The sequence below is a fragment of the Danio aesculapii genome, chromosome 16, assembly GCF_903798145.1.
Source record: "Danio aesculapii chromosome 16, fDanAes4.1, whole genome shotgun sequence".
Taxonomy (NCBI): domain Eukaryota; kingdom Metazoa; phylum Chordata; class Actinopteri; order Cypriniformes; family Danionidae; genus Danio; species Danio aesculapii.
In genome coordinates, this window is record NC_079450.1 from 21,087,730 (window position 1) to 21,114,982 (window position 27,253).

Consider the following 27,253-nt stretch of genomic DNA (forward strand, 5'->3'; position numbering starts at 1 on the left):
CAAATTTGCTTAGTGCACCTATAATAATAAACCCCAGAATCATCCCCAAAGGGCTGGCTTTTCTCTTGGCCAACTAATAATACGAAGGCATTATTGAGCTCCCACATGATCCAACAGTATCTAAAACTCTGAAAGCGGCCCCTCGTCCTCCTCCTCTCAGTCCTTCACTCACTCGGCAGGAATGCTAAGAGGGCAAAACTGTTTTAATGGAAGCGTCTTCAGAAAGGACTCTGATTGTCCTGACCGCTGACCTCCTGTCCTCCTCGTCCCAGAAGCCCTTACTGAAGGCTCTGTTGGCCAGTGGGTGTTAAGGAGGGCGTTGGGTGCCCCCTAATTTGGGCTCCAATTAAAGAAGCCATTCAGGGAAGCACTGCGGACAAAAGAAAGCCATGTATTTATGCTGCCACCGAGCAACTGTTAGAGGAATGAGCTCAGAATGAAAGCCACTGGCCCTGTTGTTACTCTCAGCTGAGCAAAAGCACACAGAACAGCCGAACAAAGGGGTCAGAATGACTTTTTGGCTTTCTTTCTGTTTCCGTCCTGCTGTTCGAGTCGTATTAGAGTTCTGGAATATATTGCTGAGAGCTGTTGTACCCAGCGGCGTCTTCTAGACAAACACTGCCTTGTCTCGTTTGTCCCTCTAAACATTCCTGAATGAATTTGGGGTATTCATTGCTATAATGGGATGAAAAATGTCAGTGGTTGTCGTACCATTGAGAGGAGGGTTGGGGAGAGCGTCGTGGACGTTTCGGACCAGAGGGTAAGAGACGAGCTCTGGGTTTGTGGATGGAAGCTTCATCGTCCTGTGGAAACCCTGACAGCCTTAAGCAAGAGAGCAGGAAAGGCAGTCAGGAAATACCAGTAACAGATTGGAGACATGGGGATAAAACAAACAGGACTGGAGATGCAGGGTAAAGGGTGCTTACCTTGGTCAACACAGCATTTCTTTAGTTGAGAGTTTCTTTTTCTGACAAAAACAAAAAGAATAAAATATTTAAATTCATGTCAAGAATAATTGAGAGGCATATTTCAGCCTAAAATAATAAAATAAAAGGTGAAATTAAATTAAATGTAATAAAATTAAAGCATTAAATAAAATTTACAAAGTGTAAAAAAATAAAATAACATTAAAGCATTAAATAAAATTAAATGTAATTAAATTAAAGCATTAAATAAAATTTACAAAATGTAAAAAAAATGAAATGACATTAAAGCATCAATTAAAATTAATTGTAATTAAATTAAAACATTAAAATTAATTGTAATTAAATTAAAACATTAAAATGAAATGTAATTAAATTAAAACAATAAAATTAAATGTAATTAAATTAAAGCATTAAATAAAATTTACAAAATGTAAAAAATAAAGAAATTTATTAAAAAATAAAGTAAAATAAAGTAAAATAAAATGTAATTAAAGTATTAATTTTACAAAACGTAAAGGATTTAATAAAATAACATTTTAAAGCATTAAATAAATTGAATGTAATTAAAGAATTACATAAAATTTTCAAATGTAAAAAATAAAATATAAAATAACATTAAAACGCTAAATAAAATAAAATTAAAGCATTAAATAAAATTTACAAAATGTAAAAAAGGAAATAAAACAACATTTCAAGCATTAAATAGAATTAAATGTAATTCAATTAAAGCATTAAATACGAAAAATGCAAGTCTACTTTAAGTTTCAAATTTTAAAAAGTCACAACGTGAGAATATTGCATCATCTTTCAACACAAGTTATATTTATATAAAAACTGTATGGCATACTTATTTTGACATGTAATTCTAATATATTAACCATGCATCATAACTGCCTGGTTGAACTTTTGTCCATAAGTTATCATTAAAACAAAAATCTTAAAATTAGCTTAGAGTAGTGGTGTCATGGACACAATTAACCAAAATATATTGAGTAAAAAAGGGTTAAAAAATAAACAGTAAATAAACTATCTACACAATATAATTATATTTGATAACATTAAAACTTTTAAAACAAACCCATTGGATTATAAACCAATAATCAATAAACTTTGATTATAGTGGCAAATTATACAGATTTAAAATGAAAGTTAGTCTTTTAATATATCATCAAATTATTCTTGTTTTACAAATGCCAGACAGATTTTTTTAGCTTCTAAACTATTGTTGCACTGAATGATATTCTAGTGGGCATCTTCCATAAATCATGACACAAATTTGTACATCAGTGTACCATTTAATGTACATGAATAAATAATTATGTAGTCAAATGAAAATTGTGCATAATGTATAGTAAAACAAAAATAGCATTTTGTAAATGTATGCATAAAAGGAATTTGTTTGGCTTTAAATCAATTTATAGTGCGACGCTGAGTCAATTTGCGCTATTTATTAATTAATTTTTCTATGTAAATACAGTATATGCATTCTGTTAATGCTGTTGCAGATGCAGAATTATATACTGTCTTGTCTTTGCTTGAAGCTGCTTAGTAAAAATTGTCATTTTTAAAGTCAAATTAATAAAGTATAAATACTAGATCAACTCGAATACTGAAAAGTAAATATGTCCAAATGTTATTTTAATTTAACTTGAAAATAAATGAAATACTGTTACCTTCTCCACCAAATAAGTCCAGCTAAAAGACAACCAACACAAAGAGCGGCTCCTAAAACCATGCCCGCTACTAATATCACAGCTTGACTGGGGCCTGTAGAGGAAATAATGAAAGCTTTTTCATTCAAACACAAATCCACCATGGGTTTTTGTAAAATTATGATATTACTAGCAATCACAGCAGATTACCTGAGCTTCTTGTGATCACAGGGCTCTCGGTGGGCAGCGTGTCTAATGACAAAGTCTCTGTGACAACTGCCTTCCTAGTGTTCAGCTCTGATAAAAAAAACAGAGAATTCATCACTGCTTTAAAAGACTAAGACTGCAATTCATTCGTTGCTACAAGATTTACTGCAACACACTTGTACTTTTGTCTAATACAATGCTCTTTTTTTGAGAATATGGACTATAAAAATGTTTAAACTGAGCTTTATGTGGCACATGGGAGGTTAAAAGAGATTCTTTACCGTCTCCTTGGGAACGAGGTCTGAGGGTGGCAGAAGGGCAGCCCAGCACTTGAACCTGTGCAGACGCCCTGATGTGCCACTTCTGGGGTTTCAGCAGGATGTATCGAGCTACTACTGGAGGAATTAGACTGTTGAGGACCATCCCATGTCCATCAGAGTGGGCCTCAAACACCTAACATTGAAGAAAATGTTAATGTCTCTTTATAAAAGATTGCTTGTATCACAAAATAAAGCCAAGGCACACATAAAAAAAATGCTGTTTGTTCAAACTACTTACTTAAAATGAACTGAAACAACACAATTCGTGAGCTTTTTTTGGGAGAACTTAATTATTTTGTTCAATTCACTTAAATTTGTAAAAATTAAAAAGCTAAATTCCTTCATGTTCTCCCAAAACAAATCGATTATGTGGTACATTTTGTACAGTGCAGAGATTGTACCTACACTCAAAAAATTATGTTTGCTATTTGGTCAAACTACTTATTTAAAATGAGCTATAACAACACAGTTCTTGAGGTTTTTTTGGCAGGGGCGGACAAATTTTTTAAAATTGGTCAAACTAAAAAGCTAACTTAATTCCTTTATGTTCTCCCAACACAAATTGATTGTGTGGAACATTTTTTAAAAATCTGTTTAGTAAACTTTAACAGAAAAAGCAAGATAGTTTCACAGAAACTCCCAACTCTTCCTCCATAAACAAAATGAAATTACAATTACACAAAAGAAAATAAAAATGGGAAATTTATAACAATGAATAAACAGTTAAAAATCACAGTGCAGTGCAGAGATTGTACCTATAAAGAGGAGCCAATGAGACCAAAGTATAAGCTATTTATTCTTCTATGTGTACCTAGGCAAACCCTGGATCCGGGCCTGGATCCCCTCCAGGTCTGCAAGGGACTGATTTAATTTTTTTTTTAGTCCCGCTCCCGCCAGATATTATTCCGCACCCTACCGCTCCCGCTGTATATTCAGTCTTTGTTCAGCTGCTGCCAACTTAGAATAATTTTATTATTTATTATATAATTTTATTATATAATTTTATTAAAAGCCACAGCCATATCACCCTGCAGCCCAATACCGGTTACTTACTGAAGCTAAGTAGGGCTGAGCCTGGTCAGTACCTAGATGGGAGACCACATGGGAAAAAACTAGGTTGCTGTTGGAAGTGGTGTTAGAGAGGCCAGCAGGGGGCACTCAACCTGCTGTTTTGTGAGTCCTAATGCCCCAGTAAAAGTGAAGAGGACACTATACTGTCAGTGGGCACCATCTTTTGGATGAGATGTTAAACCGAGGTCCTGACTCTCTGTGGTCATTAAAAATCCCATGGCATTTCTCGTAAAAGAGTAGGGGTGTAACCCCGGTGTCCTGGCCAAAGTCCCTCATCGGCCCTTACGATCATGGCCTCCCAATCATCCCCATCCACCCAATTGGCTGTATCACTGTCTCTTCACTCCACCAATAGCTTGTGTGTGGTAAGCGCACTGGCGCCGTTGTCCTGTGGCTGCCATCCAAGTGGATGCTGCACACTGGTGGTGGTGTGGAGATACCTCCCCTCATGACCGTGAAGTGCTTTGGGTGTATAGCCATAAACAATAAATGCGCTATATAAATACACATTACATTACATTACAATTTTCTACCGTACCCGACTGTTCCCGCTAATTTAGATCTGGTTTCTAAAATCTTACATTTAAATTGGGTACTACCAAAACAGATAATAGATAAAACTGTAGGTTGTGCAAGGATTGTGGGCTAAATGTCAGGCACCTTATACCTGAGGTCTGCTGAAGCTGGTTGCACACCGGATGCGCTGCTCAGTGCCACATTGCGGCGCACTTATGACAGTTGGAAGTAATGTTCGTCGGACGTGCACATTTGCATTTTATTTAAAATGAAACTATTCAGATGGCGCTCTGTGGCATGGCAAAAATATCAACCGTGTCCTAAGTCGTAGATGGGCATTGCAGACAGCTGCCGACTTGCAGCGCGGTGTGCAATTCTAAAACGCATGGTACTGCGTGGCGCTTCCGGTGTGCGACCCGTGTGCTATTCCGAAATAACGTCAGGACTTGGGAGCACTATATTGTTAGCTCGCCTGCTCCCATTCAAATTACACCAGAGTTACCGACCTCTACCGCATTTATTCGGAAATTTCTGCAGACCTATACTGTGAGATAAATGTATGCATCAAAACAGAATTCTTTGGCTTTAAGTCAATTTACAGTGTGTTCTTGTATTCATTTGCCTGAAAGCATTTTGTCTGTATAAAAGAAGTCTAATAGATGTCTAATAGACGTTTCAACATGGACGTCTTGGCTAAAACAAGGTTAAATTTGGGCTGTCAGTGAAAATCTAATAGCTGTCTAAGAATAGCCCAAAATTAGACTAATCATCAAATACACAGGAATAAATAACTACACATGTGAAGTTGGTCTAATGTCCAATTGATGATTTAGTCTAATATTGGGCTGTTCTTAGACGTCTGTTAGATTTTCACTTTACAGCCAAAATTCATCCTTGTTTTAGCCAAGATCCATCCATGCTAGACATCTATTAGATGTCTATTAAACACAAAATTGCTTGGTGAGTTCTTAATTTGTCTTTCTATTTAAATATCTGCATATTATTAGAGCGGTTAAAGTTGCAGCATTATGTACCTTCTTGTCTTTGCTTGACGCTGCTTTGTAGGCTTTCCATGTTTTGCGATCTTTGCTGAACATGATGGTGTAAGCTTCAATGTAGTAATGTGGCGTACCCTTTGTTATGATGCCTGAAAGCAGATGCAAACAACAGATTTTTCCTGTAACATTCACTTTTAGTGCAGCAAATGCTGATACAGTTCGCATCAATATAATGTTATATAAACAATATAATCAACTCAAACCTATAAATCCATAGGTTGTGTACGAATTAGCAGTTATAAACCTTTTTGTTTGTTGCTGCATGGAGGCCACCATAGTGACCAGCGCCTTCTGGTAGGCTGCTTAGAACTTCTGTTAAGAATTGTCATCAGCCAGAGCAGCATTTCTCAACTGGGTGTCAATACTGTTTTCAGTGGCTTATGGAGTGTTTTTGTAATGCAAAACTTTATTTTTGAAAGATAGACACATATTAAAGCAGTTATTCTTCTGTCAGATGTAGAAGTTAACATCTGAAGAGGTTACATACTTAATTAATCATGTTTAGAAAATAGACAATGTGTTAGGAAAAGAGTTACAAATACAAGACCAGAGTATTTAAATTGAAATACAGGACTTCCACAAGTCTCTGTTTCAGGTCCACTGATGTTTATGTATGTGTCTAAATGATTTAACAAACATCTGCCCTGATCTGTGTCAATGAGTATCATGATTTGATTAAATTGTCATTGCAGGCATTTGCAGTTTAAAAATGTTATAAATGTTTTTAATTTGTTGTTGTGGTGTAAAAATTACATTTTAATCACCAGAAATACTTCCACAAATACATGAATCTCATTTTAATCTGAGAACTGTTATATTCTTAGCTGATTTAGACATGCATTAAATTATTTTATAATTAATTCTTGAATTATGGCAAGTGACAGAATAAAATTAAATAGTCAAAATGACAGAATATAAACACGTTTCCCACTCCTGCAATTTATATTATATATTGTAATAATTTATTTTAGTTAAGTAGATTTTTTTGCCCATCGACTGTTTTTATTTCATTTAAATTTTTCTATTTTTTTTTATTTTGTGATAATTCTCATACAACTTAAAAAGCTATTAAAAAACAACAGATTTTTTTTATATTTCTGAACTTCATGAATTACATTATTAATAGCTTCTTTCAAGATGCAATATAGTGTTATTATTGGTTGACCTCTAACCTGTGACCGTACTCCTGTTCCAGAGCTCGAGTTCCATCCACGGCTGCTGATCTGCAGAGCTGGCAGCCCACTGAGAGCCCTCGAGCTCCGGAGACCAGGAGACCTTCTGGCCCAGCCTGTTGACCTCATCCCAAACTGAAGAGGTGTTATAGGCCATCACCATCAGCTCCCCATTACACTCTGCAGATGGACAGAAAGCAGAACTTACTCTAAGTAAAGATGACACTTTCTCATTTCTCAGTTATACACCGTAAACCCTAGCTTTAGTTGTCAGTGTTTATCTTCAAGCGATGTATAATTACAAACAGGCACTAACAGCATGTTGAAACTGTAAGTATCATGTAGCAGGTGTAAGTGTGTGTGCGATAACTGTAATTTATTCCTGAACACTGACACCCAGGTTCATTCCTAGTATTAGGACCTAATTAAACTATGTACTGTCCTTTTTTAAAATGCAGTTGATAATTAGACACTACAGAATAAAGCAGTGAGTTTGATATGAGGACATGTGTCTATATTTTATAGTTGCCTCATCTCAGGGAACATAAAAAGTGGGTTATGTATGAAAAAAATTAAGTTATATTTATTAATACTATTTTATCAAACAGCGCTTTGGAAAAATATGAATGTTGTGTAAATTATGTATACATTGATACTGGTGCAATTCATTTGCAGTTAAAGACATTTTATCATAAATAAACTAATACAGGCAAAAGCCATTAATCAACGCATATCAAAACAATTACATTTCAATATATAAAACTGGTTCATTCATCAGAATCTGTTCAAATCTTATCTAACATAGAGATAAGTAACAGTTATTACCTTTAAAAAAGACAACCCGTTTGTCTGACAAGGATCCGCTAAAAAAAAGGTGAATATACATTATTATATTCCATTATATTATATACACTGGGAGAAATAAGTATTGAACACGTCACCATTTTTCTCAGAAAACATAATTCAAAAGGTTCTGTTGACTTGAAAATTTCGCCAGATGTTGATAACAACCAAAGAAATCCAAATATGAAAAGAAAACAAATCTTATTAATTTACAAAATAAGCTATGTGTAATAAACTGAAATGACGCAGGAAAAAAGTATTGAACACATGAATAAAGGGAGGTGTAAAAAGGCAGTGAAAGCCCAGACAGCAGCAGAAATCTCTTAGTAGTTAGTCATCCCCCCTCTGCCTTTCCTCATTGTAAATTAATATTCGCTGCTTCAGTCCTACATCTACATTATTGGGATGATGTAGATGAAACCAGGGTGGATATTTCAGCAAGACAATGATCCAAAACACAGCCAAGGAAACTTTCAAATGGTTTAATTGCACTTTATTATGCATAACTTAATTTGTCATATATGTATTCCTTTGGTTGTTACCAACGTCTGGGGAAAATTTCAAATCAACAGAACCTTGCATACATGCATATAACTAAACACCTGAAATATTCTAATTTATACAAATATTCTAATTTATAAAAGCCTAAATAGTTTTATATTTGGTAGTTTATTTATTTTTAGCCACAATATAAAATGAGAAGGTTACTGACAAATTAAAAGTCCTTCCTCTTACTTCCGCATATACCCTATTCTATATCAGTAACTAAAATCCTCTGCTTTTATGTGATGCTTCATCCATACCCCTAGGTGTCAGTATAACTCACACACGATTCCACACACACTCACGTTTTTGACAGTACTCCATTAGCGAAGCTCGACTCGTACAAGGTAATGCCCCTCTGCAGAGACACATTGATCATGCCGCCCAAACTGTCTGAAATCACCCCTGCATGGACCGCAGCTTTACATAAAACTGATGTCTACAACAAAAGCAAACACACATATTTTGGAATATTACATCATTAATAGTTATATTCAAAATTCAATGAAGTACATTAAATGTGAATGCGCGCCCTACACTGACACTGAGGTGGAAAATCCATTGATTAAAGTCACTTTTTTGTGCGCACAAAAGTTATTCCATAGCCATTGACGTCAATGGAGGATGAGGGAGCTCTCTGATTTGTTTATGAAATAATAAAATGTTTAGTGCTATGCAACTTTTTAACATTAAATAAGCATAATGTTAACATAACTCTGAATGATGGATAGTAAAGCCTAAAGTGTTGTCTTTCCAAAGATGCATGAACTGTAAATGTAGAACAAATTATTCAGCAACTGTAACTGTTTTAGTTTGGAAGGGTCATTTTTGAGAAAATGCCTCTGACGGTGAGGATAAAAAGGACACCAATATAGTCTCAGAAAACTTTTTACAGAAATCTTGTTTTGCATGCTACAGTATTTTCATCAAATCTGAAATATAAACTCACGAGACACTTTGATTTCAAGGCATAGGTTCTTACATTAATGTTTTCCTGTTTTTGTATATGAAAAAACAAATATTGAACACTGTAAAATTTTTCTTTCTTATTACTTCATAATGTATATCTTTTTTATATTTTGTAGCATGAAATTGTCTAGATGGACCACAGTGAAGCCCAACACGTATTCTTTCCAATGATACCTAATTTGTGTTTATAGCTCACTAGGGTCAAAAATTGTTACTATTTAAATGTAGGTAGGTGTAAATCCCCAAAAGTGAGTGCTGGGTAACAGGTTAACCTTAAAATCAAAAATATCTTCATTTGTGTTCTGAAGACAAGCAAAACTTACTGGGTTTGGAACAACATGATGGAGAGTACTATCCCTTTAAGAATAACATAATAATACTAAAACCCCCAAACACTTACATTTTAGATTTTAGGGGAATAATATTAAATATTCTTATCAAAAGACTTTAGTGAAACTGAGCTTTTAAAAACACAGCATCAATCCAAATACGGTAGTAAATTTGAATAGTATGACTAATAGTGGCTCTTTTGCAAAAAGATATATGAATCTGAGCTTACATCACGATATCCCTGTCCATGCCAGCCCCAGATTTCTCCTGAGACCCCTTTGCAGCCTGCAGGACAGAAAGCACTGGAACACAAGCCATCATTCACATTAACAATAACATAACCTACAAGACTGAGCAACATCATTCAGAGGGATGAATCACTGTGTTATTATGCTTTTAATGGCAGACCATTGTTGAGGATTTCTTCTCACCTGATCTGCTGGGAGGAGAAATGTGTCCCTCGATGCAGGCATGAAATGAGCTCTGTGGGATAAAAATAGCATTGACATAAACTGCAGTTAAAATCTCGCACCTGAGCTCATATACGCTGCTGTTGAATCATTTACATTTATTAAATCGATCTAGACCTACCTACCTACCTATCTATCTGCTTTATTTTAAATTGCCATATTATTTCACAGACTTTTTTATCAAGTAAATGCAGCCTGGGTGAGTAGATTTGATACGTCTAAAGCAGAAGTGTCCAAACTCGGTACTGTAGGGCTGATGTCCTGCAGATTTTAGCTTCAAATGCCTCAACACACTTGCAAAGATGTTTCTAAAAAGCCTAGTAAGAGCTTGATTAGCTAGCTCAGGTATATCTGATTGGGGTTGGAACTAAACTTTGCAGGACACCGGCCCTCCAGGACTGAGTTTGGGCACCCTTGGTCTAAAGTGTGTAAAAAACTGTCAAAATTATGTCATCAAATACTACTACAATTTCTACTACAACACAAGAATACAGCAAATAAAATCTCTTCCGCTGTGTGGTCAGGTGATGGTTAAGCTGCCGTGCTGTGCTTGTCTATGCAGGAGGAGTGAACATACCGCATTCCATCTCCTTCAGTGTGTGGCTGAGCACAGGGGCCTCTCCTTATTCAGGCCAGGAGAGCCAGTCTGATGCCCTGCTTACAAAGCAAACACTCTGAACCTCAGCCAAGGAGGAGAGCTGCATTCCAGTCCATCACCCTAACACACTCTTTAAAATCCCTGCATCCAGGGCTGACCCATTATGGTCTACTCTTTAAAATCCCTGCATCCAGGGCTGACCCATTATGGTCTGCTTCTGTATGGCCCAACACACTGGCCTCCCATTAAAATATATGGAAAACTACAGGATCAGGCCTGGTTCCACGATTTAACAAGGTTATTTATAAAACAAATATTTGTAAAATAAAGAGCCTAAAGTGTGTTAAATATAATGTTCTCTGGTGTCACACGCTGTGTTTCATTCAGAAAGGCTCATCCAGAGGGTAAACTTTTCATATATTTCATCACAACAGGGACAGCACTTATTAATCAACAGTGAAAACTGTAAATAAACCAGAATTAACCTCAAAATGTAATTGTTAGCTGTTGCTCCCTGCCAGATTTAAAAAGGTAACCTAAATGATCTATTATTTCAATGAAATTAGGACATATAGGGATGAGCCCTTTTGTAATTTTAACGCACGGGCAGTGGAAATATCAGAAATATTGAAAGTTTGATTCAATTAATTAACACCGATTCAACAAACTTTTTTGAGCATTATAACAAACAATTCTCCAATCCACCAATGAGAATTGTTCAAGAATCTGTAAAGTTAATACCGAATATTTATTATTTTTACTGGTGTGCTTAGCCATTCTGAAGATGTCTGTGTTGCCTGCTACAATATTTCATGTTGATATATCTGTGTTCAGTCTCCAGTGTTTCAGGCCTCAGTCAAGTAAGGTATACAGTACATCTAGGTGATTGTTATTTCAGAATAACAAGAACTTATCACAGAGCTGAATCAGTCCTTCAGTTAATAAAGGCTGGGAAACGCCAAGCCTGTGGTCAACCGTTGGACTTTGTCAGTCAGTCGGTCAGCATGAATCCACCTGGTTGGTTTGGTTATTCATCAACGAATCAGAGCGCATGTGTGACAAGTAAACAAATTAGAAAGGAACACAAAGAGGACAGCTGCATTTTTGCTACATTTCTCAAATGTTTAGAAACGATATGGATTATTAGATTATCGGATATATTTGCACAAGCAAATCCCTCCATAGTGAGTGACGATTACTGTCATAATGTTACGGAAGTTCCATTTTCCCATTGTAAATCAGTTTGTCAGTTTCAGTCGGCTGCCATCTGTTTGGTGTGTTCACAGGCAGCTTTTTGGTCCAGATGCAGGCTAACGTGAGGTGACAACACAGCTGGGTTTCATCAGCGCTAGTTGTTTGGCGTCTGCTTGGTGTGTACTGGCCCTAAGACTGTAGGGCTTTATTCTGCTAAAACATCCACCTGGATGTATTTTATCCCGCTTATTGCACAGCCATTTGCCACAAAACATAAAAATTTTACACAAAACATAGTCCTGAGCCATAATGGTTTGTTGATTTATTAATTAAAGCAGACAGAAACCAAAACAGCTGATGCAGTATAACATTGCACTAACCTGCACATAATTCAGTCACAAGATGGCGGCAAACAGTCAAAAACACAAAGCTGACAAAAACGAAACTGGCCGAATAAAGCGTACCCAGCAGGCACACAACATCATAAGACGTTAATATTAGGTTAGATTTAGGTCATGATGTCAGGTGACCAAAATTCAAAATTTAGCCAGCTTCTAAGGTCGACAATATTTTGACATCCAATAATGATGTCAAATTACGTTGATATTTGGTTGATTTTAGGTTGTGTTGGAAAGTGACCAAGATCCACTATGACATAAATTGTCATAGTGATAACGTCCACACATCGTCAAGGCGTAACATGATTAGACATTGTTATTTAGTTGATTTTAGGTTGGATGTTGGACATTGACATCGGCTTGAGCTTGGGTTTTCATGTCAACCTGATTTTCATTTCCAAACAAAATCTAATGTCCCCAAAAAGTTGGGGTACGTTGGGGTACAACGTCAATATGACGTCATGTTGACATCCTGTGCCTGCAGGGTATACTAACCTACAAATTATTCATTCACAAGACATTGCCAAACATTCAAAAACCGTAATGTGGCAGACAAGCACTTGCATATGAATGTGGTTGTAAGTATATGGACATATTCACTGACGGTCATTGTGATTCTAAGTTTCCGGATGAGCCTGCGTTATTTAGAGTTGTTAACTAATAACATACTTTGGAATGTCAGAAGTGAGTATTACAGACAGCTGTGTAGTCATAGTGTAATAATTATTAACACGCTTTGTTGTGAATAAAAAACCTAATCTAATGACTTTAATCTGATTCGCGAATATCCAATTATTGCGCCAACTGAACATGCTCTTGTTTTCTAGGCTTGATTAGAAAGCATTTTTATTTATAATATAAGTACAGGTTGATGCTTAAAGACATTTATTTTAGTGTAGTCTACTGCTACAACACATGTAAGGATGTTTATTGCGTGAACTCTGGTAGGGCGGTTCACATATGAAGTTAGAAAAGAAGTAAACAGTAGTTGAGATTAAGAACTACTCCCACTTCTCGAGTCAGCTCAAGTGTTGTTTACTGGGTGAGCTGTACATTTAGAGGACAAACAGTCCATGCTTTGTTTACTTTTGTAATATACAACACTCTCAGAGCAGGAAGAACCATGGAGCCACATGGTATAATCTATTAGTTCTTATTTTGTTGATAGGTTTGTGGCTTTCTTCTTTGTCTTCTGTTTATAGATGACGTGGGAAGTGATGCAGAGCTTGTTGCTTGAAATGATTGGTTGAATAGGACTTGAAAGAGCCTGAAGGAGTATTGGTTTTAAATGTCTATTATGTAATTTTTTAATTAATATTATATTAAATAATAAAAAAAAGAATATTTTTAATTAATTAAGAATTGTAAATTTAGTATAGTTTATATGATAACAATAGCATGAGAATGTAAATTGTAGACACTGTGGGTGTTTAGTTTGCATTTATTATATTGTCAGTATATTACTATACATCTAGAAATTGAATATAGATTTAAAATGTATAATTGAATAAATTAAGTATTAAATATTATAGCTAGGCAACTAAACATCTGTTTACTTATCTATAGATGTGTGGATGCCTAGATGTGCATTTAAAATTAATTACTTAATTTATTAAATTATATATTTATATTATTTTATATAGTTATAATTTTTAAAAATACAATCATATATTTTCCTATTTATATAATGTGTATAATATAATTTATGTGATGGGGAAAAAATCCTAAAAGGGTATTTATTATCTTTTTCATTCCAAATATTACATTTTACAACTTAAAATCTTGGTATTTTATATACAGTGGGTATGGAAAGTATTCAGACCCCCTTAAAATTTTCACTCTTTGTTATATGGATTTGAGGATCCTCTGCCACTCCTCCTTATAGATCCTCTTCAGTTCTGTCAGGTTGGATGGTAAAAGTTGGTGGACAGACATTTTAGGTCTCTCCAAAGATGCTCAATTGGGTTTAAGTCAGGACTCTGGCTGGGCCATTCAAGAACAATCACGGAGTTATTGTAAAGCCACTCCTTTGTTATTTTAGCTGTGTGCCTAGGGCCGTTGTCTTGCTGGAAGGTAAACCTTTATCTTATATAGACAGGTGTGTGTCTTTCCTAATCAAGTCCAATCAGTATAATCAAACACCACTGGACTCAATTGAAGGTGTAGAACCATCTCAAGGATGATCAGTAAAAAGTGTACAGCACTTTAGTTAAATATATGAGTGTCACAGCAAAGGGTCTGAATACTTTGGACCATGTGATATTTTAGTTTTTCTTTTTAAATAAATCTGCAAAAATGTCAACAATTCTGTTTTTCTGTTAATATGGGCTGCTGCATGTACATTAAATAAGGAAAAAATTTAATAAAATGATTTTAGGAAATGGCTGCAATATAACAAAGAGTGAAAATGTAAGAGAGTCTGAATGCTTTCCGTACCTACTGTACATTGTTTTATTAAATCCTAAATGAGTTTTTAATATCAGTTGTTTGAGTAATATTTAATTACATTATTATATTCGCTTAAAAGTATAATTAGGATTAATAAGTATTTAGTGTAACACATTAATACAATTTGTTTAATGTTTATTGATGATGTGGGAAGTGATGCAGAATAGCATCAGACGAACAGAGCTGTTACCTGAGTACTGATTGGTTGAATAAGACATGACGAAGCCCCGCCCTGAACGGTGAGTGCCGGAGACGAAACGCACCGTTATTTCATTAGAACTCACAGATATGTTCCTGTTTGTGGCCGACAACTGCCCACACAGAGGACCTGTGAAACAACAGAGTGCACATAAACAAGCAGAGTAGGCCATAAAAGGCATGTTCAAGCACACTTTTGTGGCTGCATCACTGTTATGCTACAGCAGAGTGGAATTCAGCATGCAAACCGCAGTCAAGCTTATGGTCACATGACTCTGAGGCACTAAAGAACAGCGTGAGGTGGACGCTCTGGAATTTCTCAATAACAACATGCTGTAAATGAGGTGGCTCTAAAATTATAGCAGATGAAGGTGGCGAGTAGCTGTAAATTTCCTACTTGTGTTGGCATTTTGGGATAAGACGGCATAGCAAAGTATCAGGATAGTTTCTAGAAAGGATTTCACAATTCTAAGAATTAACATGAAACACTTGGGTTTAGGAAAGAATGTTTAATACAATTTTTAATATTAAAAAATTATGTAAAATTATATTTTATATTTAAAGAATAGCTAATTTGGAAATATATTTGTTTTAATATAAAATAGTTATTAATATTAAATGCAATTATTTTTATTTATGATTTTAAAATACTGAAAATAATTTGTAAAATTTAAAATTCTAAATAGATATTTAATGTAAATTATGTAATTTCCTTTTTTAAATAACTATATCAAATTATAAATACTTTTCTAGTTTATAAGGTAGTCAAATGATGAGGAAGCAGGGGAGGATTTAGTGAATTGGGGGAGTCCTAAGCAATTCCAGCCATGGGGCCCAAGTCCTGAAATGCACTCTTTCCACTTTTATTTAATTTGCCTTTTTTTTCTGTCACTCAATCTTCTTTTCTACGTTTTATCTTAATGCAAGCTCTACATTTTAAAATGAATTACTTAATTTCCTTAATTTATTTACAACTAAAAATAATAAATACATATTGTTTATAAATTTGACTGCTGGATTGCTCCATGATTGGGGGTGGTGGATATTTTATTTTATAATATTATATTAACATAACATTACATTATTATAATAGTATTGTTTTATGGTATATTAAATGATATTTAATGATGTACAAATTGTGTTTTGTTTGACTCTCACTATACAAAATATGATAGAAAACTATGTTACATATAGTTTATAGGTATAATTTTGTAGATATTTATTGGGGGCCAACAGATGTCCTGGGGCCCTAAGCAGCTGCTTACCCTGCTTATTGGTTAGATCCGCTCCTGTGAGAAAGTAAATATTAAATGGGTATTTAAAACAAATTATTTACTGTACATTGATATTATATTATTATTTTATATAACTTCATAACTTAAGCAAGTTATTTAATCTAATGTTGGTATATTTAATCTCTCTCACACACTATATATATATATATATATATATATATTGTGTGTGTGTAGGCATGCATGTATGTATAGTTGAAGTCAGAATTATTTGCCCAGATTTAGATGTAACAGCACATACAGATATAGACAAAATTGTTCATACCATTCCATTTTGTCCAGGACAGTTTTATTAGTTTGCTTCTCTCTGTGTGTGTGTGTGTGTGTGTGTGTGTGTGTGTGCGTGTGTGTGTGTTTGTTTGTGTGTGTGGCACTTCTCACAGACGTCTGTGTGTAGAGGGTCATACCCACTCTAGTGGCTCCACTGCTGTCTGTGATGGTGAGAGAGCCAGATATGCAGTCTTGGCTCCTCTCCAAGTCAAAGTCCCCAAAGGTCAAAAGCAGCGTCTGGCCCTTCGCTACCTTTATAGTCCACTCACACAGGGTGTGGTTGGGGTAGGTTCCTGGGAAGTTCAGCGAGGTCAGTGAGCCACTGCTGGGACCAAGGACTGTGTGTCCACACCCACTGCCTGAGAAAAAGATCAAGAGAACAAAAAAATCACTGTAATTTTAAAAGGCATTTATTCTGTAGTTAATGATCTAGGTTTGTGGTTTCATTCCACATGTAATTAACACAGACACTTTATTTCTTATTTAACATCCATGAATCATTAAACACTGCTCTCTGATATCTTAAAGGGATGGTTCACTCAACAATTTAAATTCTTATACCACACCAGTTCCAAACAAAAACATTTTGATGTAAGGTAGTAGCCATTGACTTCCATTTAGTATTTTTTTTAAACTTAGGATGTAAATAATTTACAACATTCCTCAAAATATCTTCTTTTGTGTCTAATAGAAATAACTCATGAAGTTTTAGAACCACTTGAGGCTGAGTGAACGACGATAAGTACATGTTCATTTTTGTGTGAACTATAGTAAAAATTTTTTTCATACTAAGGATGTAAATAGTTACCAGTTTCCAACATACTTCAAAATATTTTCTTTTGTCCTTAACAGAAATAACTTGTGAAGTTTTCGAACCACTTGAGGCTGAGTGAATGGTAAGTACATTTTCATTTTTGTGTGAACTATAGTACATTTTTTCATACTAAAGATAAAAGTTACCGGTTTACAACATTCTTCAAAATATCTTCAATTATAACAGAAATAAATTGTGAAGTTTTAGAAATTATTACAGCTGTCTTAAAGGGATTGTTCACCCAAAAATGAAAATTTGTTTACCAAACTAGTACAAAACAAAAGACAGTTTGAAGTATGGTAGCCATTGACTTTAATAGTTTTTTTTTATACTAAGGATGTAAATAGTTACCAGTTTCCAACATACTTCAAAATATCTTCTTTTGTGATTAACAGAAATAACTCATGAAGTTTTGGAACCACTTGAGGCTGAGTGAACGGTAAGTACATTTTCATTTTTTGTGAACCATCCCTTTAACATGCTTCCAGCCTGTGGTGGAATGAGACAGGATGCATTGTGGGTATTGGCAGGTCGTCAGCTGGGTATTGAAGAGCTAAAGCTTGTGCGGTAAAGAGAGCTTGCCAGTTTCATCGCATTATTCACACTTGAGGGGGTTTCCATAATGGTGTTAATTAAAGTCATAATTGCAGTAGGGTTTAGTTGATGGTGATGCTGTGTTGTGGGGTAACTTCCACAGACAAGCTCTGCCAAGTTCATCAACATGAAATAATCACCTCAAAATATCCCCAAAACAATTCCCGACTAATAGTGCCAGTAAATCCCAGTGTCAATATGAATGGCCTAATGTTTTGCGTCATTTATGGCTAAATACTAAAGTCCATCGTCCGTCTGCCATTCCTAATTTCCTAGTCAGCTCTGATTCATTCTGGCTTGAAGCTTTTGTGGTCCCCTTCTTTCCGCTTTAGGAGCAATCTATCTCCGATCTACCAAAGCTTTTGTTGCTGTGAACTATCTTAATCATCGCATAGGGAAACAAACACAGTTTTGTGGTCAGACTGTTAACTGGCAATGTTCAAACAATTTACTGTGTGACTCAGCGTGGTTAAAGGGTTTATGTGAGATATGGGTGATGGTGATTTTATCTTCATGAGTCTTTATACATTTAAAGCTTGTGGGTAAATTTGGGGGCGTTTCTGGCAATTAATCGTTATCTCAAACCTCCTAAGAAATAGTAATTAATTATTTTGCAAAGGAGGACATTTATATATGGATATGACTAGCCTTTTTCATTTCTTTTTAAATAGTTTTAACACATCTTTAATCAGTTTATAATCATTTTTTATTCTTTGTTCTTTTTTGAATCATTTTTGTATTTTTTGTGTTTGAAATCAAGACATTTTTGGAAGGAAGTTTTTTATTACTTAGCCTTGTTGTATTTGATGTTTCTTTTATTGTTGTATTTCTAAAGCATTTTGAATTAACAATGTGAAATGTGGTACATAAATAAACTTGGGGCAAGTTTAAGCTTAGGGCAGCACGGTGGCTCGATGGTTAGCACTGTCACAGCAAGAAGGTCATTGTAGTAGATGTTGTTGTTGTTGTTGTTGTAGTATCAGTGGTAGTAGTCGTTGTAATAGTATCAGTAGTAGTAGACGTTGTTGTTGTTGTAGTGATTGTGGCTGTAGTAGCAGTAGTAATAGTTGTAACATTAGAAACTCTCAGTAGTAGTTGTAGTACTTGTGATTTATTTTTATTATTATTGTAGAGGTTGTTATTAATGATTATTACTGTTGTCCTTTCTTGCTCGTTTACTGTCATTAATACTATCATATCACTAGCATTGTTGTCACTCCTTATCACTGACTGTTTTCTTTCTATCTGATTTTTTTTTTTTTATATTCACCTTGTTCTCCGTGTACGAGAGGGCACATCCATTTGAATCATTTTGGCACGAGACTTCCGGTCTCATTCACTTCCATTCATTTTTAGATGTTAAAAACAGCTTGTTTTGCTGCTTGATGTTGCAAACTGATATTTTCTTATATTATTTTATTTTGTCTGTATTGTCATGCAAATACTTGTTTGTACTGTAAGTAAGTAGTTTAACCGTTTTCTGCCGTTTATTATTCATAGTCATTTCTCCCATTGGCAGCTGAATCGGAAGTTCTAAAACAATCGCAAAAACGAGCGCACTTCCGCATTGAAGAATAAGGTCAATAGATCTATGTTACTTGCTGCATTTATTGACTGTTATTGTTCCTTTTGTTTGTACTCTGGCCTGCTTACCAAGTTACCTTTACATGCACACACACATACACAAACACACGCACCAGCCAGTATCAGTACAATATATAACTATATTGTTGTTTTTGTTTTTTTTGTTATGGTTTCATTTTCTGTGTATTTGTATGATCTCAATTTGTGTACCTTTTTGTACATTCTAATAATAAAAAAAATATTAATAATAAAATAAAAAAAGGTTGCTGGTTCTAGTCCTGGCAGGGCAGGTGGGCATTTCTGTGTGGAGTTTGCACATTCTCCCTGAGTTTGCATGGGTTTCCTCCGGGTGCTCCGGTTTCCCCCCCCCAGTCCAAATACATGCGCTATAGGTAAATTGAATTAACTAAATTGGCCGTAGTGTATGACTGGATGTGTGAATGCGAGAGTGTGTGAGCGTTTCTCAGTTCTAGGTTACAGCTGGAAGGGGATCTGCTACCTAAAACATATGCTGGAATAGTTGGTGGTTCATTCCGTTGTGGCAACCCCTAATAAATAAGGGACTAAGCCGAAGGAAAATGAATGAATGAATGCCTTGCCTAGTAAGGTAACATGCATGATGTTTAAACAGACAAGCATCTTTTGACCACTTTCCTGATTTCTTTGAAGGAAGAGTTGATGTGTGTATTTCAGGGTTTTCACTTTAAGGCAAATGAATTTTTCCTGACTTTTCCCTGACTTTCACTGACAAAATAGTTTAATATTCATGACCTATTCACCTTATTTTTCATAAAGGGGGGTGGTAGGGCCATTTTAGCTTAAATGTGTCAAGACTTACGATCTCATTAATTTCATTTAATGTTTAGACATACAAAATAACTAAACTTTTAATAATATCCATATTAAATCATCTTTTTTCCCATAATTTGTTTTCACAACCAATTGGTTAATGTCTGCTAAAGTGGACCGATGTGCTTTTGTAACAAAAATTATTTATAATTTTTAAATTATAAACTAAAATCACTGACATCTGGTGACTGCCGAATGTGCTTTCTCGACAGCTTCATGGTTAATCTCTGAATGGACATATGACGCATGACATAACACACATTCATAGTGACGTGTCTTGCGGGAAACACTTACAGTACCACACATTTTGTTTACCAAAGATGACACCGACAAACAGCGAAATCTTCTGATATTTAACCATTTCATCTTCCACTTTCAATTAGTTCCTGTTCACTCTAACTGGAGCTTCTGCTTGTGTTCAGCTTGTATTCCTCATTTGTAAGTTGCTTTGGATGAAAGCATCTGCTAAATAAATGAATATAAATACATTCAAAAAAACTAAATGAATCAAAAATGTGGATCAATCCAAGGCTTCCACCCATATATTATAGAAAACGGCAATATGTAAGCCACATTTTTACATGTACAGTTAAAGTCAAAATTATGAGCTCTCCTGTGATTTTATTTTCTTTCTTTTTCAAATATTTCCCAGTTGATGTTTAACAAAGCAAGACATTTCTCACAATATTTCCTAAAATATTTGTTCACTCTGTTTTGCCTAATGTCTTTTTGCCTGATAACTTTTCATCTCACTCTGTTTTGCCTAATGGTTTTTTGCCTGATAACTTTTCATCTCACTCTGTTTTGCCTGAAGTCTTTTGGTCTGATAACTTTTCATCTCACTCTGTTTTGCCTGAAGTCTTTTGGTCTGATAACTTTTCATCTCACTCTGTTTTGCCTGAAGTCTTTTGGTCTTATAAATTTTCATCTCACTCTGTTTTGCCTGAAGTCTTTTGGTCTGATAACTTTTCATCTCACTCTGTTTTGCCTGATGTCTTTTGGTCTGATAACTTTTCATCTCACTCTGTTTTGCCTGATGTTTTTGCCTGATAACTTTTTATCTCACTGTTTTGCCTGATGTCTTTTGGTCTAAAAACTTCATCCGGGTCTGTTTTGCCTGACATCTTTTTGTCTGAACTTTTCATGGGTCTGTATTGCCTAATGTCTTTTTGTCTGATAACTTTTCCTCTGAGTCCGTTTTGACCAATGCTTAATTGTACGAGACCTGATATTTGACTTTGTTTTTCCTGAGACTTGAAGCCTTTCATTTTGAGAAACGATGCCTGAAATGATGAGGCATGACGCCTTGTAACTGTATGATTGAGGTCTGAAGATGTCCTAAAATGTACACCGTACCCCTGAAGACCATGAATAATGTAGCAATGTGGTGCTATAAAAACATTGCTGTTTGCTTAATCTCAACCAGCCCAACAATACTTGCACAACCAATGGTGTGTCAATTGTGCAGGGCTGTTTATTATTATTTGACGAATGGTAGGCAGAGTAAGTGTTCAGAAGCGAAAACAATACATTTATGTAACCAAAAACAATAATTTCTTAAATTTCCTTTGACGTTAAAGAAAGATTAGCCACAGCTTCAATAGGCCAGTTTCTTCACAGACTAAGCTCAACATTCACTACTATGAACTCCTCACGAAGCATGGCCTGAGGCGATCTTGAGACATTATTTAACAGCAGGCAGACAATATGATGACATCTGTGCGATGTCTGCTAGTTGAGTTCACAGCAAGGTGTTTAAAGCATGCAGCGCTTGAGGATGCATATACTGGGTATAATTAAGACACTTGCTGACACCCAATATAACATTCCTTACAGCTGAGCTACCATGAATGCACTGGGACCAAGGATACCGATCCGTCATCGGCACTATCAGACAGCATGTAATTTTATTTTTTCGGCAGGAGATTTGCTGGCACGTCCCTGCAGGTCTGGGCCCATGGCAGACAGGATGTTCGGCTGTTTAGATTGTCACATAATAATTCCTCATCCGTCAATCATATTACAACTGTAAAGTAAAAATATTTGGGCATGAGCTCTTTATCCTGCTCCTTTGTGTCCTGGAAAATCACGGACACTCTCTAGACCTTGAATAGCTTTTGAAACTACATAAAAATACAGCAATTTCACAAACATGTCAGCTTCCACATTAGCACAAAAACACCCCCCCAAAAACAGAAAGCTTCTCCTCTGGCTCATGTTGTATGCACAGAGTTCAGTGGGTGGACGTTTGACTGGAGTTTCCGTAATCCTCACAGTCTGTGAATCTGGCTGTAGTGATTCATGCTGACCCCACACACATTGAGACATACCATAAACAAGTCCATTCTTCCTAACTCACACTCTAAACACAACAAGGCAGGACGTCAGCACATCTCCCAATGCAGCAGTCCAGATGCTGATGTGATCCTGATCTTATATGGACATATTCAACACAAGCAAAGCATTTACTGTAGTTTCAAATTTGTGAGGAAATATAATAACAAAATATGGGCGAAATAATGCTCCAACAGAATTCATCATAATAAATGTTGATGTAAAAGTAAAATAACATTAATATTCAGACCTGTGCTTATTATATATATATATATATATATATATATATATATATATATATATATATATATATATATATATATATATATATATATATATATTTAAGAATATGTGATCATACTAGATTTGATCATAAAAGGTTATTGCTTTGAGCAATAGTGAGTTACAAAGTATAAAGATTTTTTTAAATGGCAACTAATAAGTACTTTGGGACTACAATGTGATTCCTAAACAATTAATAATCCCTAAAAAATGTCAATTATAGTAATTTCAATTGATTTTAAAAGGTTCTTGCTTTGAGCAATAGAGAATTACAAAGTATAAAGATTTTAAATGGCAACTAATCAGTACTTTGGGATTGCAATGTGATCCCTAAATAATTAATATTCCTTAAAAAATGTCAATTATAATAATATCATTTGAATCTTGTTCAAAATATGCCATGACAACATCTTTAGCTTATATCATAATGTTTGCCCAAAAGAAAATTAAACAGGACAGAAAATTCTAGTTTTTTTAATGACTCTATTCCCTTGTTATATTGCTGCATGTTCTCAAAATTATCAGTGTGTGAAAGTGGGAAAATGCCAACGTGTTGCCCAAATTTAAGCCTCCTATAGTTTTTATTAAACATTATCTGTTGATATTATGACTTTGTCAAACCATAATATATATTTTCGAACTTCCATATTATTAATGTATATACAGTAGCACTTAGGAGTATTACGTGTAGTTGACGCCAGTCTTACCCTTTTGGCCGTATACCAAGACCAGTGCTTCGATGCTGAGAATAATCCAAACCCGAGAAAATTCCACCGTATTCCAAAGAGCTCCATATCTGGCGTGCATGTTTTCCTGCGGGATTCCACCTTCCCTTCGCGGACTCATGGGTTTTTACTTCATGTCGTATTTACAATCTAGTCTCTCACGCTTCTCATGCTAGTTAACGCTGCAAAGTGTAGCCCATCCCCGACTGGGCATGGGTTAATGTACGCTACTCTTATTGGCCTTAGGACGTGCTAGTCAACTTATTTACAATTCCCTTTCATTGCTTGGCTTGTATGAAGTGAGACGTCCTGCTCTTTCCCCTTTAATATAATTAATAAAAATGGATAACCGTGCACATAATGTAATACGGAAGTTGATACGCTAAAAATTACAACACACTATAATAAAACAGGTGGAAGTTGGTGGAAACTGGTGGAAGTTTTAAACGCGCTCAAATAGCCTAACTTATATACCTTTTAAGAGATGTAAACAAAAACAATAGTCCCAACGTATATCCAATTTTTATCGCTTCGAGAATCCAAAAACTACATATTGATAAATAATATTATGATAGCTGTTTTAATATTAGGTTATGATTGAATTGCCTCTTGTTATGAAATAGTTTGACAAGGAGGAAATCTTCATTGGGATATATGACCACATTGAAATGGTCTATATAAATAATTATAATTAGCCTATAATAATAAGTCTTCTGAATGTTTATCATCAGCAGATATTTTGAACACACCAACACCAACGTAAATCCCACATGGAAAAACTAATAGTCAATTATAGTAAACACTGTAGTGTTTTTGATCCACACTAAAAACATGATTGAAACAAGTCATGAGCTAGCAAATGATGACAGAATTCCCATTTTAGAGTGAAATACCCTGGGTGAATTACCCTGACAGCAATGTTGAGCTTTTACTGACCCCTAGTGATGCTACATTGAAATATTCATTGGATTTACTACATTTCTTTAAGGTAAATGGTTGCAAACAATTTATATGTGCTGAATTTAAACAAACAAATAAAATTTAGTAATGTTCAGCTTAATTAGTTTTTTTTTTAATTCAGCCCAAATAAATTGTTTGCAACCACTTACACTGAAAAAAAATATTCATTGGATTTACTATTTTAAAGCTATGCTAATATTGTTAGTAAATGCCATTTTAATATTGGACAACCACAATAAAGCAAGTACACTTGTAAAAATAAAGATTCTAAAGATACGTTTTTTTATTTATTTTTGCAGTGATGACATAACCATTTTGGTTCCTTGAAGATCCAATTGGTTCTTGGTTCAAAAGTATCCTTTTTTAAAATATATACTAGTTTGTGCATTGGACAGATTCCGTTATTGTACGAAAAAAAATATTGTGTGTGTGTGTGTGTGAGTGAGAGTGATGTGTGTGAGAGATGATGTGGGTTATGTGATCTCAATCTCACATAAGAAAATACTATAGTAACTTTTAGTAAACCATACATGATTTGAATTAATCTGTTGTAGTAATTCTATAGTTGCTGTGGTGATACAACAACTTTTATAAACAAAGTACCCAATCTTTTCTACATGGGAGCGAATGTTACACTTTAATACACTACAGTTAACTGCAGTAAAAGATTTTTTAAAAATATTATTGCTGTAGTATTCTTTAACAAAGTGTTGTAAGGTTATACAGTACAGTAGTAGTTAGCGTTTCTGTGTGGAGTTTGCATGTTCTCCCCATGTTCACGTGGGTTTCCTCCAGGTGCTCCGGTTTCACCCACAGTCCAAAGACATGCAGTATAAGTCAATTGAATAAGCTAAATTGCCTGTAGTGAATGCAAGAGTGGGAGTTTCTCAGAGTTCGGTTGCAGCTGGAAGATTCGCTTTGTAAAACATATGCTGGATAAGCTGGCAGTTCATTCCGCTGTGGCGACCCCTGATTAATAAAAGGACTAAGCTGAAAAGAAAATGAATGAATTTTCATGTGGGATGGTGGCCACCAAGTAACAATATTTGTCAAAAAAAATAAGGCATGAGTTATTTTACTTTTGATAATTTTTCAAAAACACTATTCATTTTCTTTAGGGATAAAACATTAAAAAGGACATAATGACAGGATGGGTTGGTTCTGTTTAACATGGCATTGAATGTTTGAAGTACAGTCATTTGCTGCAGCTTTTATGTGTGAATCGAGGATTATTTAAGTATGCATGTTTTGTTTTTTGTTTTTGTCATTTATTACAGATGTGGCAGTCCTGACATGCTGACTTAAAAAAAATCATGACATTCTTATCACTGAGACAAAGACCATGGACTTCCACAATAGGAAAAACAAATGATGTGGAATGGAACAGGTTTCCAGCTTATATACATACACATAAATACATACATATATGTGTATACATATGTGTGTACGTGTGTGTACGTGTGTGTGTGTGTGTGTGTGTGTGTGTGTGTGTGTGTGTGTGTGTGTGTGTATGTATGTATGTATGTATGTGTATATATGTATGTATGTGTGTATATGTATATATATATGTATGTATGTATGTATATATATGTATATATATGTATGTATGTATGTATATATATGTATATATATGTATGTATGTATGTATGTATATATGTGTATATGTGTGTATATATATATGTATATATGTATATGTGTATTTGTATGTGTATATATATATGTATATGTATGTATGTATGTATGTATGTATGTATATATTTATATATATATTTATATATATATATATATATATATATATATATATATATATATATATATATATATATATATATATATATATATATATATATATATATATATATATATATATATATATATATATATATATATATTTGAAATATGCATTTGAATACATGCATGCTATTGTTTATTTTATGGAATAAAAAGAGATTAATAATACATTTGAACAGTGTGCGGATTGATGATGAGGGGGTCAGCCTTTTCAGTAATGTTAGTTTGTGTAATACTTCAGTCATTTATGTATTTATTTAAGTTTTAAGTGTTTTGAGGGGTATTGTATTCTGTGTATTCTGGTCCACAATATCCTCCGATTACCTTTTTCAGACGTTGCTGTAGGTCAAACTTACAAACTTATGTGTCTAAATTGACTTCACTTTCAGGCCATATAAATACACAAACACCTATGTTATGAGAAAACATTGTGCACCTTTGTGAAAACATTGAACACCTACAATGTCTATCAGTGCTTTAGATCTGCCGGTTTCAGACTGTAGAATGAACTTTTTCCTCGCATAGCCTGACTGGCGCAATGATGATTTCACAGTGGTATGAGCCGTTATAGGGGTGGTCAAATGTATGTTTATATTATTTTAATCAATTTTATTATTATTTAAAATACAAATCAGAGTGAACTATTTCTCACTAAAGGGCTGACTCTTTATAGATCTTGTTTTGATGTCCTTCAGGGGGGATCAAGCGTTAATTAGGGGGGTAAATCCCCTCAAACCCCCCTGTAATTCGCACAATGCGTTTGATATTAAAAAAATAAGTCTCAGTTATTTGGTTTTAATTTTAATCATAATTTTGTATTTTGAATTTTTACCACCAGATGGCAA

The 27,253-nt window shown here is 34.7% G+C and overlaps 1 protein-coding gene across 1 annotated transcript in view; it reads right to left on the minus strand.

Moving 5' to 3' along the window:
- The window catches only part of si:dkey-34d22.1 (discoidin, CUB and LCCL domain-containing protein 1), a 26,597-nt gene extending 2,750 nt beyond the window's left edge, over positions 1-23,847 (minus strand). The window contains exons 1-14 of the mRNA XM_056476212.1: positions 23,640-23,847; positions 16,613-16,834; positions 14,906-15,043; positions 10,039-10,090; positions 9,837-9,909; positions 8,614-8,747; positions 7,748-7,785; positions 6,923-7,102; positions 5,727-5,839; positions 3,067-3,238; positions 2,789-2,875; positions 2,600-2,693; positions 927-967; positions 712-822 (exon numbers count right to left, since the gene is read on the minus strand). Of these exons, the coding sequence (XP_056332187.1) occupies positions 712-822; positions 927-967; positions 2,600-2,693; positions 2,789-2,875; positions 3,067-3,238; positions 5,727-5,839; positions 6,923-7,102; positions 7,748-7,785; positions 8,614-8,747; positions 9,837-9,909; positions 10,039-10,090; positions 14,906-15,043; positions 16,613-16,834; positions 23,640-23,778 (1,594 nt within the window). The 5' untranslated portion in view covers positions 23,779-23,847. The remainder of the gene's footprint in view (positions 1-711; positions 823-926; positions 968-2,599; positions 2,694-2,788; positions 2,876-3,066; positions 3,239-5,726; positions 5,840-6,922; positions 7,103-7,747; positions 7,786-8,613; positions 8,748-9,836; positions 9,910-10,038; positions 10,091-14,905; positions 15,044-16,612; positions 16,835-23,639) is intronic.
- Between the last annotated feature and the right edge of the window lie 3,406 nt (positions 23,848-27,253).